The 13,654-nt window shown below is 39.8% G+C and overlaps 1 protein-coding gene across 5 annotated transcripts in view; it reads left to right on the forward strand.

Moving 5' to 3' along the window:
• Positions 1–8,300, forward strand: part of myo5aa (myosin VAa) — a 154,839-nt gene extending 146,539 nt beyond the window's left edge. For all 5 annotated transcript variants that reach the window (XM_069911090.1, XM_069911092.1, XM_069911093.1 and 2 more), the window contains 4 exons: positions 914–1,196; positions 2,779–2,953; positions 3,730–3,810; positions 5,013–8,300. In XM_069911090.1, coding sequence (XP_069767191.1) covers positions 914–1,196; positions 2,779–2,953; positions 3,730–3,810; positions 5,013–5,165 — 692 coding nt within the window. In that variant the 3' untranslated portion in view covers positions 5,166–8,300. The remainder of the gene's footprint in view (positions 1–913; positions 1,197–2,778; positions 2,954–3,729; positions 3,811–5,012) is intronic.
• The last annotated feature ends 5,354 nt before the right edge of the window (positions 8,301–13,654 follow it).

Below are 13,654 nucleotides of genomic sequence, written 5' to 3' on the forward strand. Positions count from 1 at the left end.
ACCCAATTAACCTACACCCCCTGTACTTTTTGAAGGGTAAGAGGAAACTGGAACACCCAGATGAAACCCATTCAGACATGGAGAGAACGTACAAACTCCTTACAGAGAGCGTAAGATTTGAACCCGGGTCACTGATGCTATAACAGTGTTGGGCTAGCCACCAAACTAACAGTCCTGCTCCTCTTTTTTAAAAAAAAAAGATAAAGCCCTTCTTTCATCTGAAAGAATAGATTAGGTCGAAATCAACAAATGAATGAATGAACAGGAATTAGGTCGCTACACATTTGATCACTCAATCCCAACAGAAAGCTGAAAATTATTCAGATGATCATTTGCACAATATCACTGTATATTTTCCATGTTGTGTGAGGGACACTGAACAACATAATGAAGCAGAGCTCTGGCATGTAACTTCCAGTGTAGAGCTACTGGGTCATGTCATTTCTTGTAATCATTTGATGTGATTACTTTGAACTTCTTCCCTATTGGTGGTGGTTACCCTGCTAAATGGACATCTAAAATAACTTAAAAACCAGGAAATGTCAAACCCAAATTCATATATACTCCTCTCACTGCTTGCTCTCATCTCCCCCGTTCCCCGGTGCAGGCGCACTCATGCTCTCCATCTCTCTCATGCTCTGTGTGTGTATGTCCCTCTCTCTCTCTCTCTCTCCACCCCCTGCCACTGGCTCACTTTCTCTTTCCTCCTGCCCTCTCTTGCACCACCCCCTCCCCCTTCTTCCAACCCTACCGGACTCTCTCTGGGTGATTAACAGGTCTGTAACTGTCAAGCTTCAAAGTTGAACATGGTCACTTTCAAGTTCTTTCATTTGACTTCATTGGTTTTAGTATTCACCCTTTCTGCAAAGAGAAAATTGGATTGAAAATCTTGTTACTAAAATGTGTATCGTAGTTTCAGGTATGTTGGAACATGAGACCATTCAGGGCGTCTCTGGCCTAAAGCCCACCGGTCTCCGTAAGAGGACTTCGAGTGTTGCAGATGAAGGAACGTATACTCTGGATTCCATAGTTCGTCAGTTAAATAACTTCCATTCCACAATGTGCCAGCATGGTATGGACCCTGAGCTGATTAAGCAAATTGTCAAGCAGATGTTCTACATCATTGGGTCAGTCACCCTGAATAACCTGCTTCTTCGCAAGGATATGTGTTCCTGGAGCAAAGGAATGCAAATTAGGTGTGTGATTCATCCAAAGTAATTAAAAAAAATACAAATATTCTGTAATAATGTAGTGTGGAGGGTCATGTGACCTTTCCAGCAGGATCCTGGTCGGAAGCCACCACATCAAGGCCAAGACCACCCACAGTGAATAAATGCCTTGCTATTGGCCCCTTTAAAGGAATACACACCACACCACTAGCTCCTTTAATTACCTGCCCTATTTTCAGCATACCTGAACTGGCCCCCTTGGCTGGCTTTAAGCCCACCATGTGGAGCAGATGTCTCTTCATCCCTTAAGGATGAACCTGAGCTCCACTCCAGGTCACCAGCCGTGGGTAATGCTGGAAAGTCCATTGTAAGTTGTGTGCCTGTGCAGGGTGGGGGACTAACACCATAGATCTAACCCGGATTACTGTGGAACAGTCTTGCATGCAATGGCCTGCATTTTCAGTAAAGCAAGACAAAAGCAATTAATTTTAAAAAACTGGTCAATCAACTGAGGCCACTTCTATATCTTATGGTCTTGTAATGGCTCAAAAAATTTGCTCGCGCTGGATTTTTCACATTAAAAGTGCATCATGGGTTACACTCTTGGTGCACATTGAGTCCATGCTGCCCAATTTACACCTACACCCCTGGTACATTTTGAACGATGGGAGGAAAGCCCACTCAGGCACAGGGAGAACATAAAAACTCCTTACAGACAGCGTGGGATTCGAACCTATATCCCGATCGACACTGTAAAAGGCATTGCGCCAACCATGCCAGAAAATGGAACCGACTTTCAAACATTAGAGCTGGCTAGAAATAAACTTCCATCAGAGATGGAATCAGAAATAAGCAAAAGAAATGTTTCTTTAAAGTGCAATTGGTGCATTTTTAAAGGCCCCTACTTTCATTCAGTGGAATCCTGAATTCAGATTCAATCACAACTTTGTGGTGGTTTCTAATGGATCAAAATTCCACAGAATTAACTTGGTGTTTTTTGTTGGATATTCATGTGAGTGCACCTTTTTGAGAAAAGGGTTTAGATCAGCTTTTAAGGTCTATTTGTCAGAATCCAGTATATTATGTCTGTGCCTGATTTTTAACATGGGAAGAATGTACTGAGCAGTGAAACCCAGATTGTTGAATTTGCAAGACTGCCATTTAATTTCACCCCATACCAAATCCTGTGGGGGACTGTGGGAAGCACTGCAAAGTCTCCATTGTCAGGCAGAGACTCCTGGCTGAAGAATGGAGGAGAGGAGAACAGACTGGTCTTCTGAAGCCCATTGCCTGAAATCCAGTGCATCCCTGATTTGGATCGATACCTTGGGAAACGGTTGCAATCCCACCACATCATGATTTATTCTCAGCAAATATTGCCTGGTCCCACCCTTCCTGATTATTATTCTTATTAAAGAAATGGCCCTCCCTAACACTCTTCCTCCAATCATACCATATATTTTCTAAGTCTGCCAGTGCATGCTTCCATAACCTGTTTGGTGGTTTTGCAGCACGTCTTAACAGTAAGGTAATTGTACCTCAAAAGTTGTTAAATTACCAATGATCTGCATTTGGAACCAGCCAAATCTGATTGTCTTTGGTTCTGCAGGTACAACGTGAGCCAACTTGAGGAGTGGCTGAGAGACAAGAATCTGCAGGCATGTGGTGCAAAGGAAACTCTGGAGCCTTTGATACAGGCAGCACAGCTACTGCAGGTGAAAAAGAAGACTGATGAGGACGCAGAGGCTATTTGTTCCATGTGTGGTGCTCTGACTACAGCCCAGGTATGGTGCCGATAGATTCGATGCACAAGTCCCAACATTTCTTTTGTTCTTTAAATTCATTAATGGGGTGTGGACATTGCTGCAAAGCAAGCATTTATCACCAATCCCCAGAAGACAAATGCAATGCTGCCATTAATTTCAAGAGGAATAGAATATAAGAGCAGGGGTGTGATGTGGAGGCTTTCTAAGGCACTGGTGAGACCTTAGTTGGTGTAATGTGAGCAGTTTTTGGCTCCTCATTTAAGTGAAGATGTGCTGATGTTGGAGAGTTCACTGGGATGATTCCGGGAATGATAGGGTTATTATATGAGGACTGTTTGACAGTTCTTGGCCTGTACTCATTGTTATGGAGGGGGATCTCATTAAAAGCATGGACAGAGTAGATATAGAAAGGTTGTTCCCCATGGTGGGAGAGTCTAGGACAAGAGGGCACAACTTCAGGATTGAATGGAGAGCAGAGATCCACAGCAGCCAGAGGGTGGTAAATCTGGGGAATTTGTTGCCACGGGTGATTGCACTGGGTGTATTTAAGACAGAGATTGATAGTTTCTTGATTAGCCAGGGCATCAGAGGTAATGGGGAGAAGGCTGGGCAATGGTGTTGAATGGGGAAAATGGATCAGCTCATGATTAAATGGTGGGGCAGACTCGATGGGCTGAATAGTCTATTTTTACCATGCCTAGACTTCAGTTCATAGGAGAGTTTCAAGATGCCGAAGAGTTACAAATTAACTTCCAAACCCTTGCAATTGTAACTGCATTTTCTCTTTTTGCCAGATTGTCAAAGTCTTAAATTTATACACTCCTGTTAATGAATTTGAAGAGCGTGTAACTGCCTCGTTCATTCGTACTATTCAGGTAAGGTTTTGTTTCTCATTACAAAATATTGACGATAATAATAATTTATATTGTGCACTAGTTCTCTCATTCATTTTGAGATGTGGTTGCCAATGGTAAGGCCAGCATTGGTGCTGGAGGATGAGCTATCATCTTAGAAGATCTTGTGATGAGGGTGCTTCCACAGTGATGTTTGGTGGCGAGTTCCATCCTCTGGGTGTTCCTTCCCTGTCACCGATGTCTATCTGTATTGGGATGGTATGCATTTTGGCGGTGGTCCAGCTTGCCAGGAGCTCTGTCCTGCCTACTGGTTAGTCGCAGGTTTTGGAAGAGCTGTTGGTGTTACCTGGTACACTCTCTACGTGACCAAGCACTCCCCAGTGAACAGTTCGGGTGGATAGTCTCCCAATCAATAGAGATGATTCTTTTGATGGTGCTGAGCTATTGTGCAGCGTCGAAAATTTTAACTTTAAAAACTTTACAATAGGGACGCTGGCATATTTAGTAGGATGTTCCATCTTTAAAGTTTACTTTTGTGAAGAAGTGTTATTTTAATCACTGATGGCTACTTTCTTTCAGCATTACATAGGTTGAAAATTTAAAATAACAAGAGATCTTTCAACTTCATGTTGAGTAACTAGAACTTTGAAGTCAAATGTGGAGGCATACAAATTGGGAGCTAAATTTGTTCCCAATGTCATGGCTGTGCTTTTCTTCAAAACAAATGGATAGCAATCAACTTGATTCGAACACTTTATTTCCTAATAAACTTTCAGGATAATCGTCCCAGAAATTATGTAGAGGATCTTAATTTTGAAATCAATCTTTTTTAAATTTAAATTTGGAGAACCAGCACGGTAACAGGCCCTTCTAGCCCAAATAACCAATTAACCTACAAAAGCTATGTGTTTGGAAGGTGGTAGGAAACCAGAGCGAGCCCACCTAGACACAGGGAGAATGTACAAATTCCTTTTAGACAGCGCCAGAATCAAACCCGAGTCGCTGGTGCAGTCGTAGTGTTGTGTTAACCATGCCGTCCACATACAGGTGGACTGTATTGCACAGGATTGGTTCACTTTTCATAATCCATTCTCATGGATGAACATTTATCATTATTGCACTGTCTATATTTTAGTAAAACATGTAGAGTTCGGAAACCTATTTAGAACATTTGTGCACTCACATTAGAACTCTAATATTCCAAAAATTTTTATTCCATCTAGGTGCGTTTACAAAATCGAAAAGACTCTCCGCAGTTGCTCATGGATGCAAAACACATATTCCCTGTGACATTCCCATTCAATGCATCATCTTTAGCACTTGAAAGCATTCAGATTCCAAGCAGCATGAATCTTGGATTCCTGTTACGTGTCTGAGGAAGAGGAGCAAGATAATGATCATATCCATTTGTTACCCTACAGCTAGAGCCATGTTGAAGTATCTCCATTTTAAAGGAATAGACATTGAAAGTAAATGTTGAACATTTTTTGGCAGCATCAATCCAGTGATGACCTGCTGCTCTGCACTTGCACGTCAATACTCCTTGAATTTAGCAATTGTAAATTAGGGCTGTGTCTTACTTTAATTGTTAGAACTCAAACTAAGGGGAATACAACTGCCTGATATAGCATCATTTTGTGTAATATCCATTATTTAAGGTCAATAGACGAATGATGTAGAATACAAAGCTCTTGTTAGAACATAATCTAGAGATTATATCATTGATGATATACTTAGCACATTATAATAGTAACCCTGTCCAGTGTCCCCTGACTATGCCAATCTGCCCTTAGCACCACAGCGCGTAACATTAAGACATAACTAAAAATATTTTATGGCGCCATTACACCTTTTTGAACCCATTTTAAACTGATTTATGCAGGTATCTGTAGTTGTCGTTTTAAATTCCAATTCTGACAAAGCACAAAAGCACTCAAAAGGGCAAAATATCAAATTCTTAGAGGGATATTTGACAGCAAATTTAAAAATATGGCAGGTTGAACAAAACATTTTTCAGTATTTGCCACAGTACCTTTTGACCTTTTTAAACATGCCCTTGTTGGAATCTCAACACTTGGCATTCCAGAAATTAGTCTTTCATTTGTTCGTTAACTGTGTATAAGCAGAATTGAAGTTTTTTTTTCCCAGTATTTTCAGTGCAGTATTTAGCGACCTTGGGTTCAAGTTACAGTAATTAAGATGAAGGCATCGCCCTTTGAAGACAGCTTTCACTCCAGTGTCCCAAAGCTCCAGATGTTGTATGATAGAATCAATTCTGAAAGTTCTTTAAAGTTGTCTTATTTCAAGGGCCATTGGTACTCTGATTAGAAATATGATCTAAAATGTCACCTTTTTGGTGGTCAAAATTTATAGACTTGTTCCACCCTTCATTGTTTACATATTTTAAGTTATTTAATTCATTAACCAAGCAGCCAATTTCAGAAACCTGATTTCAGGGCAATGGTTTACATATCTAAATGGTGTATTATTTGTGCCTATTTATAGTCCAATAGAATTCCCAATATTTAAGTAAAAGGTGTATGGTATCTCTCAGTCCAATAGGGTAATAGTTAATGTACCACTCTGTAAATCTACAGAGTACTTTGTATAGTCCTTTAATGTTATCTGAAACAAATTAGGCAATACATTGACATAAACTTTTCTGAAAATTTGATTTGCTCATTCCATGTTTTGGGTTTTGCAGTTGTGTACATTTCAGTCTTAATGTCTTAAAAGTACAAAGATCCCCAGAACCTTAACTCTCCCTCTATCGAGTGTTTGCTCAATTCCTCCAAAATAAAATGTTAAAGCATAATATGTCTTGGTCAATCTAACAAAGTAGTTTTTTTTGTCAAGGGAGCAGACAGAAAGGGTTGAAATTTTAACGAAAGATTGATTTGGAAATCAGTATATTTCAAATTCCTGGCTAACGCTCAGTAATGTTGTGGGTTTTCATCAGGGAACTATTTACACAAATTCTGGGTTAACCAAGTGAAAATGTTTGAATTTAGGCAATAGATAACAAATAATAATTGTTTCTGAACAAAATATGGCAATCTTTCTTTGAAATATCAGTTATGCACTTTAGTTTTACACCATAAATATTATATAACCTCATGTTTCCTGCTTTAAATCGCATTTTCCTTTTTTTGTATCATAAAATGCAAGTACATTACTAGTGATAAATGTTTTTTAAAAAACTGGAGATATTTAAATGATCAAAAGTGGTCAGCTGAAAACACAGTTGTTGTGGTGGTACGTTGATGACTGATGTTGCCCCGGTTAACTATTTGCTTAACCAGGTACCAAACATTGAGTATGATATTGATGTACAGGAAAGTTCCAAAAGCACTATAGCATTTCCTGTTTGTTGCAATTAGTAACTGTGTGCATTATGGCAAATGTATATTGACTTAGGAAATAAAGTAATGTCCAACTTGTAAAAATAAATATTTCAACACTATGATCCAGTTTCATTAGTTTTAATAAGTGATGTTTGCAAATTATGTGAATCTTTATTCATGGATGTTAGTATTGCTGAAAAATACTGAATGCCTGAGGCATTTAAGGTCAACATGGGATCTGAATTTACACCACCTGGAGAGGCAATTAATTAGCCTGGTGCGCTATTACAAGAATCCAAACATTTTATGCCACTTCTAGCTTTTTTAAATTAAGAAATTGTAAATTTTTCAGCTGCCATCCTTATCTCCACTGAACCCGGCACTTAGCCCATGACCTTCTACTCTGTGGTATTACACATGCTCATTAAAATGTGTTGTGGAATTACCTGGTTCCATCACCACCATTTTCAGTATTTAACTCTAAATATCCTGCAAGTAATCTTAAATCTGTGTCTCTGGTTATGGACATCTATGTGAAGGGAAAAGAGCCTGTCTATTCAACTCTTTATGTTATGAATCACAGTCCCAAGGAAAACCAACCCTGCTTATTCAGCCTCTCTTAGGGTTGAAACATTCCATCCCAGATCAATGCAGCCTCTCCATTGCAATCAGTAACCACTGATCCCCACAATAAACCATTATGGTGAGTCTCTGCAATTCCTTGGGATCTCAACACTTTGAAGAGAGTGTAACACTGCTACATTTTCAATGCGCTGCAACATAAAACATTGAAGGAAAGCACTCGACCCATAAGGTTATCTTCTCAATAATAGTACAGCTTAGTTTACAATCAGGACTTTTCAAAATACTTGAATGCTGTAAGGGTTAAAATGTATTTTGTGTTTGCAAGCGGTCTGCTTGTGGTTTTTGATTAACATTTGTTATGCTGTCTCCCAGCAAGATCTTTGAGCCAGGGTCATAGTCGGTTTCTGGGCTTGTAAGATAAATTTAGTTTCTTTTGTTCTGCAAAATGGAGGAGCCACAGAGAATGTTCTGACATTTCCTATTGAACATCTAACAATGTTTTAATGGCTTGTAACAATGTTTAGCAACTTATAATAACATTAACAATGTTTAATATCGTTTAATAAACATTGGAAAACTCAACTTGACTTTAGTACGAGTTTGTTTGAACAAGTCATGGATAACATCGTTTTTTTATCCTCCAAGTGACTATAAAGGAAAGTAGTCGCTACACTTAAGCAAATAGGAAGTTTGGAATTTGAATTGGATCGATTGGGCTCTGTTTAGAACATTTCAAACTCATGGAAGCACGATTGTCAACAGCAGCATCAAGATCATTGAAAGCGGTAAGCCTTATTTAAGGATATCTTCTGTGAGTTTACTGCAAGTTTGAACACTGTTTGGAGATATAGTCACTCAGACATCGGACAGATGTCTGGAGGATGCTATCCAATCCATAATTTTCCTTTTACAAAGGTTACCTTGATTAGGGGAAGGTGGTAGATTAGATTTAGTTTTTAGGGGTTTTGTTTAATTTCTATCAATTTTTATTTGGATTAATTTGGCAAATATAAGTTTCAACATAGTTTCAACCAATTCAATAATTTGTTTCTCATGTGGATTAAGGAACTGTCTAATTTAGTTCCATCCATTTTTTTGGTACTTGTATGTATATGAGATGATGCATGTTTTCCTTTAAATTTTGCAAGTTTATGTGTTAAACTCAATAAAAATATTTTAAAAAGAGAAGAGAAATAGCCGCTTGTCCTTTGAGGACTGCGTTGGTTTTAGAGTTGTTACTGTGCAAGCAAGGTGCCTGTGAAAGGCGGTCGGCTGAATGGAGAAGGGTAATTATGTTAGCTGCCGCAGAAGCTGTTGCTCCAAGGGGTGAGGTACCAAGGAGATGAAGGTCAAGGTACTGAGAGAAGAATTACAACATCAGGACATAGATACAAGTGGAAACTGAACTGCACTTCAAACAAGACTGAACGAGGCCAGGAAAGCAGAGAAGGGTTTGGATGCTGGGAATACAAACCCCTCAGAATTGCTGCAAAAAACATCAACAGAATTAAAGATGAGCCACAGAAAATGGATGAAGGATGTGACACAAGATGGTGATGAAGATGCAAAGGATGTGCAATTCCAACTGGGGTAAGATATTAAGGCAACATCTGAAGTACTGAATGATATGCAACCAAGTGATAGTGTGTCAAATATTGGAAGCAGAAGAAGTTCTAGAGCAATCTCCAGAACTTCCCATACTTCAAGTGCTGCATCTGCAAGTTTGAAGGTTCAGGCAGCAGAGCAAGAATTGCTTTAAAATAAGATGGGCTTAGAAGAGCAGGAGGAGCACCCAAGGAGCAGCTATGGAGAGAAGAGGAACCGAGAAAGGAGCAGCTACAGAGAGAAGAGCAGCTGCGGGTGGAAAAAGAGGCGAAAGGATCAACTGGAACTGGATGCAAAAATTTGCTGTGATTCAGGCCAGGGCGAAGGCACCTGGAGGCTCAGCTATTTGGTGTTCAAAGTAAATTATCAAAAGCGTTTAATGTTATGGAGTCACATTTTGAGGAAGAACAACAGAAAAAGAAAAAAATATTTAATCCCATGGCAGAGCCAGTGCCATGGTTACAAGACGTGTATCTACCCGAACAAATCATGTTAAGGCATAATGGTACCAAAGCTCAAACCCCAACAATGACAGTGCAGAGATGTGAGCCAAATACCATCTGAGTAGAGTATTTGAATCTCCTGTCAGGTAACAGAAATCCAGGCAAACAAAGTCACGTACAGTCAGGCATGAGAAGGCAAGATGAAATAGCTGCATTGTTTATCCAGTTACAGTCTCTCTGCCCAAGAGAGAGAGATTCAAGTTTTAATGGTGACCCACTTCAGTTCCCAGTATTCATGAGAAACTTTGAATGCAATTTTGAAAGTAAGAGCCAAAACTCAGAGGATTGTCTATATTATTTGGAGCAATTCACGAGTGGACAACCACAAGAACCTGTAAGGAATTACCATCATGTGCCCCTGAACGAAGGATTCGAAAAGGCAAAATTTTTACTAAAGAAGCATTTTGGCAATGATCAAAAAATTGCAACAGCCTATATATAGAAGGCTCTTTCATGGCCGTTAATAAAACTGGATGACATGGAAGATCTACAAGCTTACACCCTCTTTCTGAGAAGATGTCATGGCTGAGATGGGCCATCTACAAGAGCTTGACATGTCTACTGTTATGCTAATCATTTAAAATAAATTACCCTACCAGCTACTTTTATGGATTTAGTAGAGCTCATTGAAGGGCAAGTGGACGTTGTCACAGATCCAGTGTATGGAAATATCAAAGGTACTCAGACAATAAGCAAAGACGTTGAGAGGTCCAAATCACACCCTCAACCAAAATTGAAAAAAGTGCATTTGCCACCACCATTGTAGTTGCAGATGAGGAAATTAAGCAAAAGGAAAGCTTGCCTGCTGTGAAGAAATAAATGTTAGTTTGGTAAAGATAATCATGCTTGAGTGTTTCAGTTGGAAAGTGTGTCAGTTGGAAAAGAAGACATTCTGAGAAAATGGAATATGTTTTGGCTGTCAGTGTAAAGGATACATCAGCAAGAATGACTCAGCTGTGACAAATGCAGTCAAAAGCATCCAAAATGCTACATATCTTCCAGGAAAAGAAGAATGCGGAAAAGGAACAAACAGGAAGAAAAGAAGCAGATGAAAACAGTGCTGTAGCCTCGGTCTTACTGGGGCCAGTGAGGATGACTGCAAACTTTTAATAAAACCTGTGCAAGGCCAAGCAAGGAAGTGTAATCGTATGTTCTTGCGCATTTCTTGACCCAGGAAGCACTGTGTCATTTTGTTTAATCTTCAACGAAGAAGGTTAAAAATTCTATTGAGAACTATAGGTCGAGTGTAAATAATTGAAACCAACGTTGTTTTGGGCTTGGAAACTGCTGGGCTGGATAGTAAGGATTTTTGTGAACTCCAAGGCGTACACGCTCAGAAAACTATGCCTATGCAAAAGGGAAGCATCCCACATCAAAACAACATTGAACTGTGGACACATTGAAAAATGTTTATTTACGTGAAGTCAACCCTGAGATAGAGCAACAGATTGGTTCAGATGTACCAAAAGCTCTGGAACCACTAGATATGGAGTGTGGGAGATGGACCTTATGCTGTCAAAACTATGCTTGGATGGACGATTAATGGACACGAGGAGGAAGAAATGAGGTTCAGGACCAGTTGGCTATAAGAGTCAACAAGATATCAATTGTTAAACTTGATGAGCTGTGGGAGCAGCAGTTCAAGAATGACTTTCCTGAGGGCCTCGGGGACGACAAAGAATCTTCAAAGGAAGACCAGCAGCTCTTGGATTTGGTGTCAAAATCTGTCAAGCTGGTTAATCCAAGCATTGGATTACCTTTAAAGAAAAGGGAATTCTGCATGGCCTGATTAATAAAAGTGTTGTCAAACAGCATACACTGAGCTTAAAGAGAAGATTCAAGAAAGATCCTTTCATTCAGATTACACTGAGGCGTGTTTTGCATGATATTAAAGGTTATGCGGAGAAAGTACCAGAGGATACCTTGGAATGTGGTGATGGCAAAAAAAAAGGGGTTTGAGTGGTATTGGACCGTGGAAAAATCTTTGGGGGGGGGTGGAATTCACTAAATTCTCAGCTCTTACAAGGTCCAGATTTGACCAGTACATTGATAGAAGTCTTAACTAGATTCTGTAAAGAACCTGTTGTCATCACTGCAGACATTGAAGCAATGTTCCACCAGGTGAAAGTACTGAAAGAAGACCGTGACTTCCTTTGGTGGCCTGATGGAGACTACAGTCAGAGTATGGTGGAATACAAAATGACAGGGCATCTATTTGGAGCACCTCATCACCAGATTGTGCAAATTTTGCTCTTAGGAAGAGTGCTGAGGACAGCATGAAACAGTTTAGTTCTCAAGCTATAAGCACCATCAGGAATAACTATGTGGATAATGTCTTCTATAGCTACAGAAGAAAAAGCAATAGCTCTTTATCATGAGCTTCAAGGGAGGCTTTCTACTTACTGAATGGATAAGTATCAGTCGCCATATATCGGCTGCCATACCTGAAATAGAGGGAAGAAGAAATAAAGAATCTAGACTTAGACCATGACAACCTTCCCATAGAGAGGGTGTTAGGTATACAATGGTGTATTCAGTGTGCGGTTTTTAAGTTCAAAATCATTTTGAAGGACCGACCTCTCACAAGAAGGGGGATTCAGTCAAAAGTCAGTTCAATATATGATCCCATAGGAATATTGACACCAGTAGTCCTGACTACCAAGAAGATCCTACAAGATTTGTGTAGGAAAGGGATTGGTTGGGATGATGAGATACCAGACTCCATTGTACAGGAATAGACGTGTTGGATTCAGGATCTTCATAAGCTGGACGACTTCAAGATTGATGGATGCTTCAAAACCATAAATTTTGGAACTGTGACATCTGCTCAATTGCATTATTTTGCTGATCCATGTGAAGACATTACAGAACTGTTTGTTACCTGTTACTGCCTGATAACCAGATTCAGGTACATTGTGGATTTGCAATGGGACAAGGCCAGAGTGGCTCCATTAAAAACAGCCACTATCCCTTGAATGGAGTTGACGGCTGCTACCATGGTGAGCAGAATGTTGAAAAGAGAGCAACAGATGGAACTAACATACTCTATATTTTGGACTGATAGCACCTCAGTGCTCAAATACAATAAAACCACAAGGTTTTGAACTTTCGTGGCTAACAGAATCACTGAAATTGATAAAGTCTCGTATCCAATACAGTGGAGATGTGTTGATGCAGTTGACATTCCTGCCGATCTGGCTTCCTGAGGTTTAAAAAGTCGAATCCTTTCTGAAAAAAGAAATGTGGGTGTCCGGGCCTCAATTTCTTCTACAGCCTCAGGAAGAGTGATCTCAAAAATACTGATAAATTCGAAGAAATCTGACCAGAAGATCTTGAAATCAAGAGTAAGACTGCAAATGCTGTTCTGATACTATCTGAATAAGGGGACCATGTTACCCACTTAATCTATTACTTCTCATCCTGGACATGTTTGAAAAAGGCAACAGAATGGATGCTCAGACTTAAGACTGCTTCTGTATCGTAGCAGAAAGGAAAAACAAACAAGCAGTTCTTGCTCAGCCTCATCTCAATTACATTAAACAAAGAGATCCACCAAAAAGGAGGCAGGAAATCTTGAGACTCCAGGAAATCGAGGTCTCATGGTTGAAAAACTGGCTAATGGTGAGGAGGAGATCCTGTTTTTTTTTCTGTCAGGGGAAGAGATTTGCAGATGAAATTTCAAGTCTGAGCAAGGGAATTAATATTTAAAAAGACAAGCCACATTTGTAAATTCAGCCCCATTCTGGTGTATTGAGAGATGGGGGGTTGGGGGGAGGGGGGGGATTCGACTTAGCAGAGCAGCAATGTCAGAAGAGATTAAACTTCCTA

This window comes from Narcine bancroftii, chromosome 14 (genome assembly GCF_036971445.1).
Source record: "Narcine bancroftii isolate sNarBan1 chromosome 14, sNarBan1.hap1, whole genome shotgun sequence".
Lineage (NCBI taxonomy): Eukaryota > Metazoa > Chordata > Chondrichthyes > Torpediniformes > Narcinidae > Narcine > Narcine bancroftii.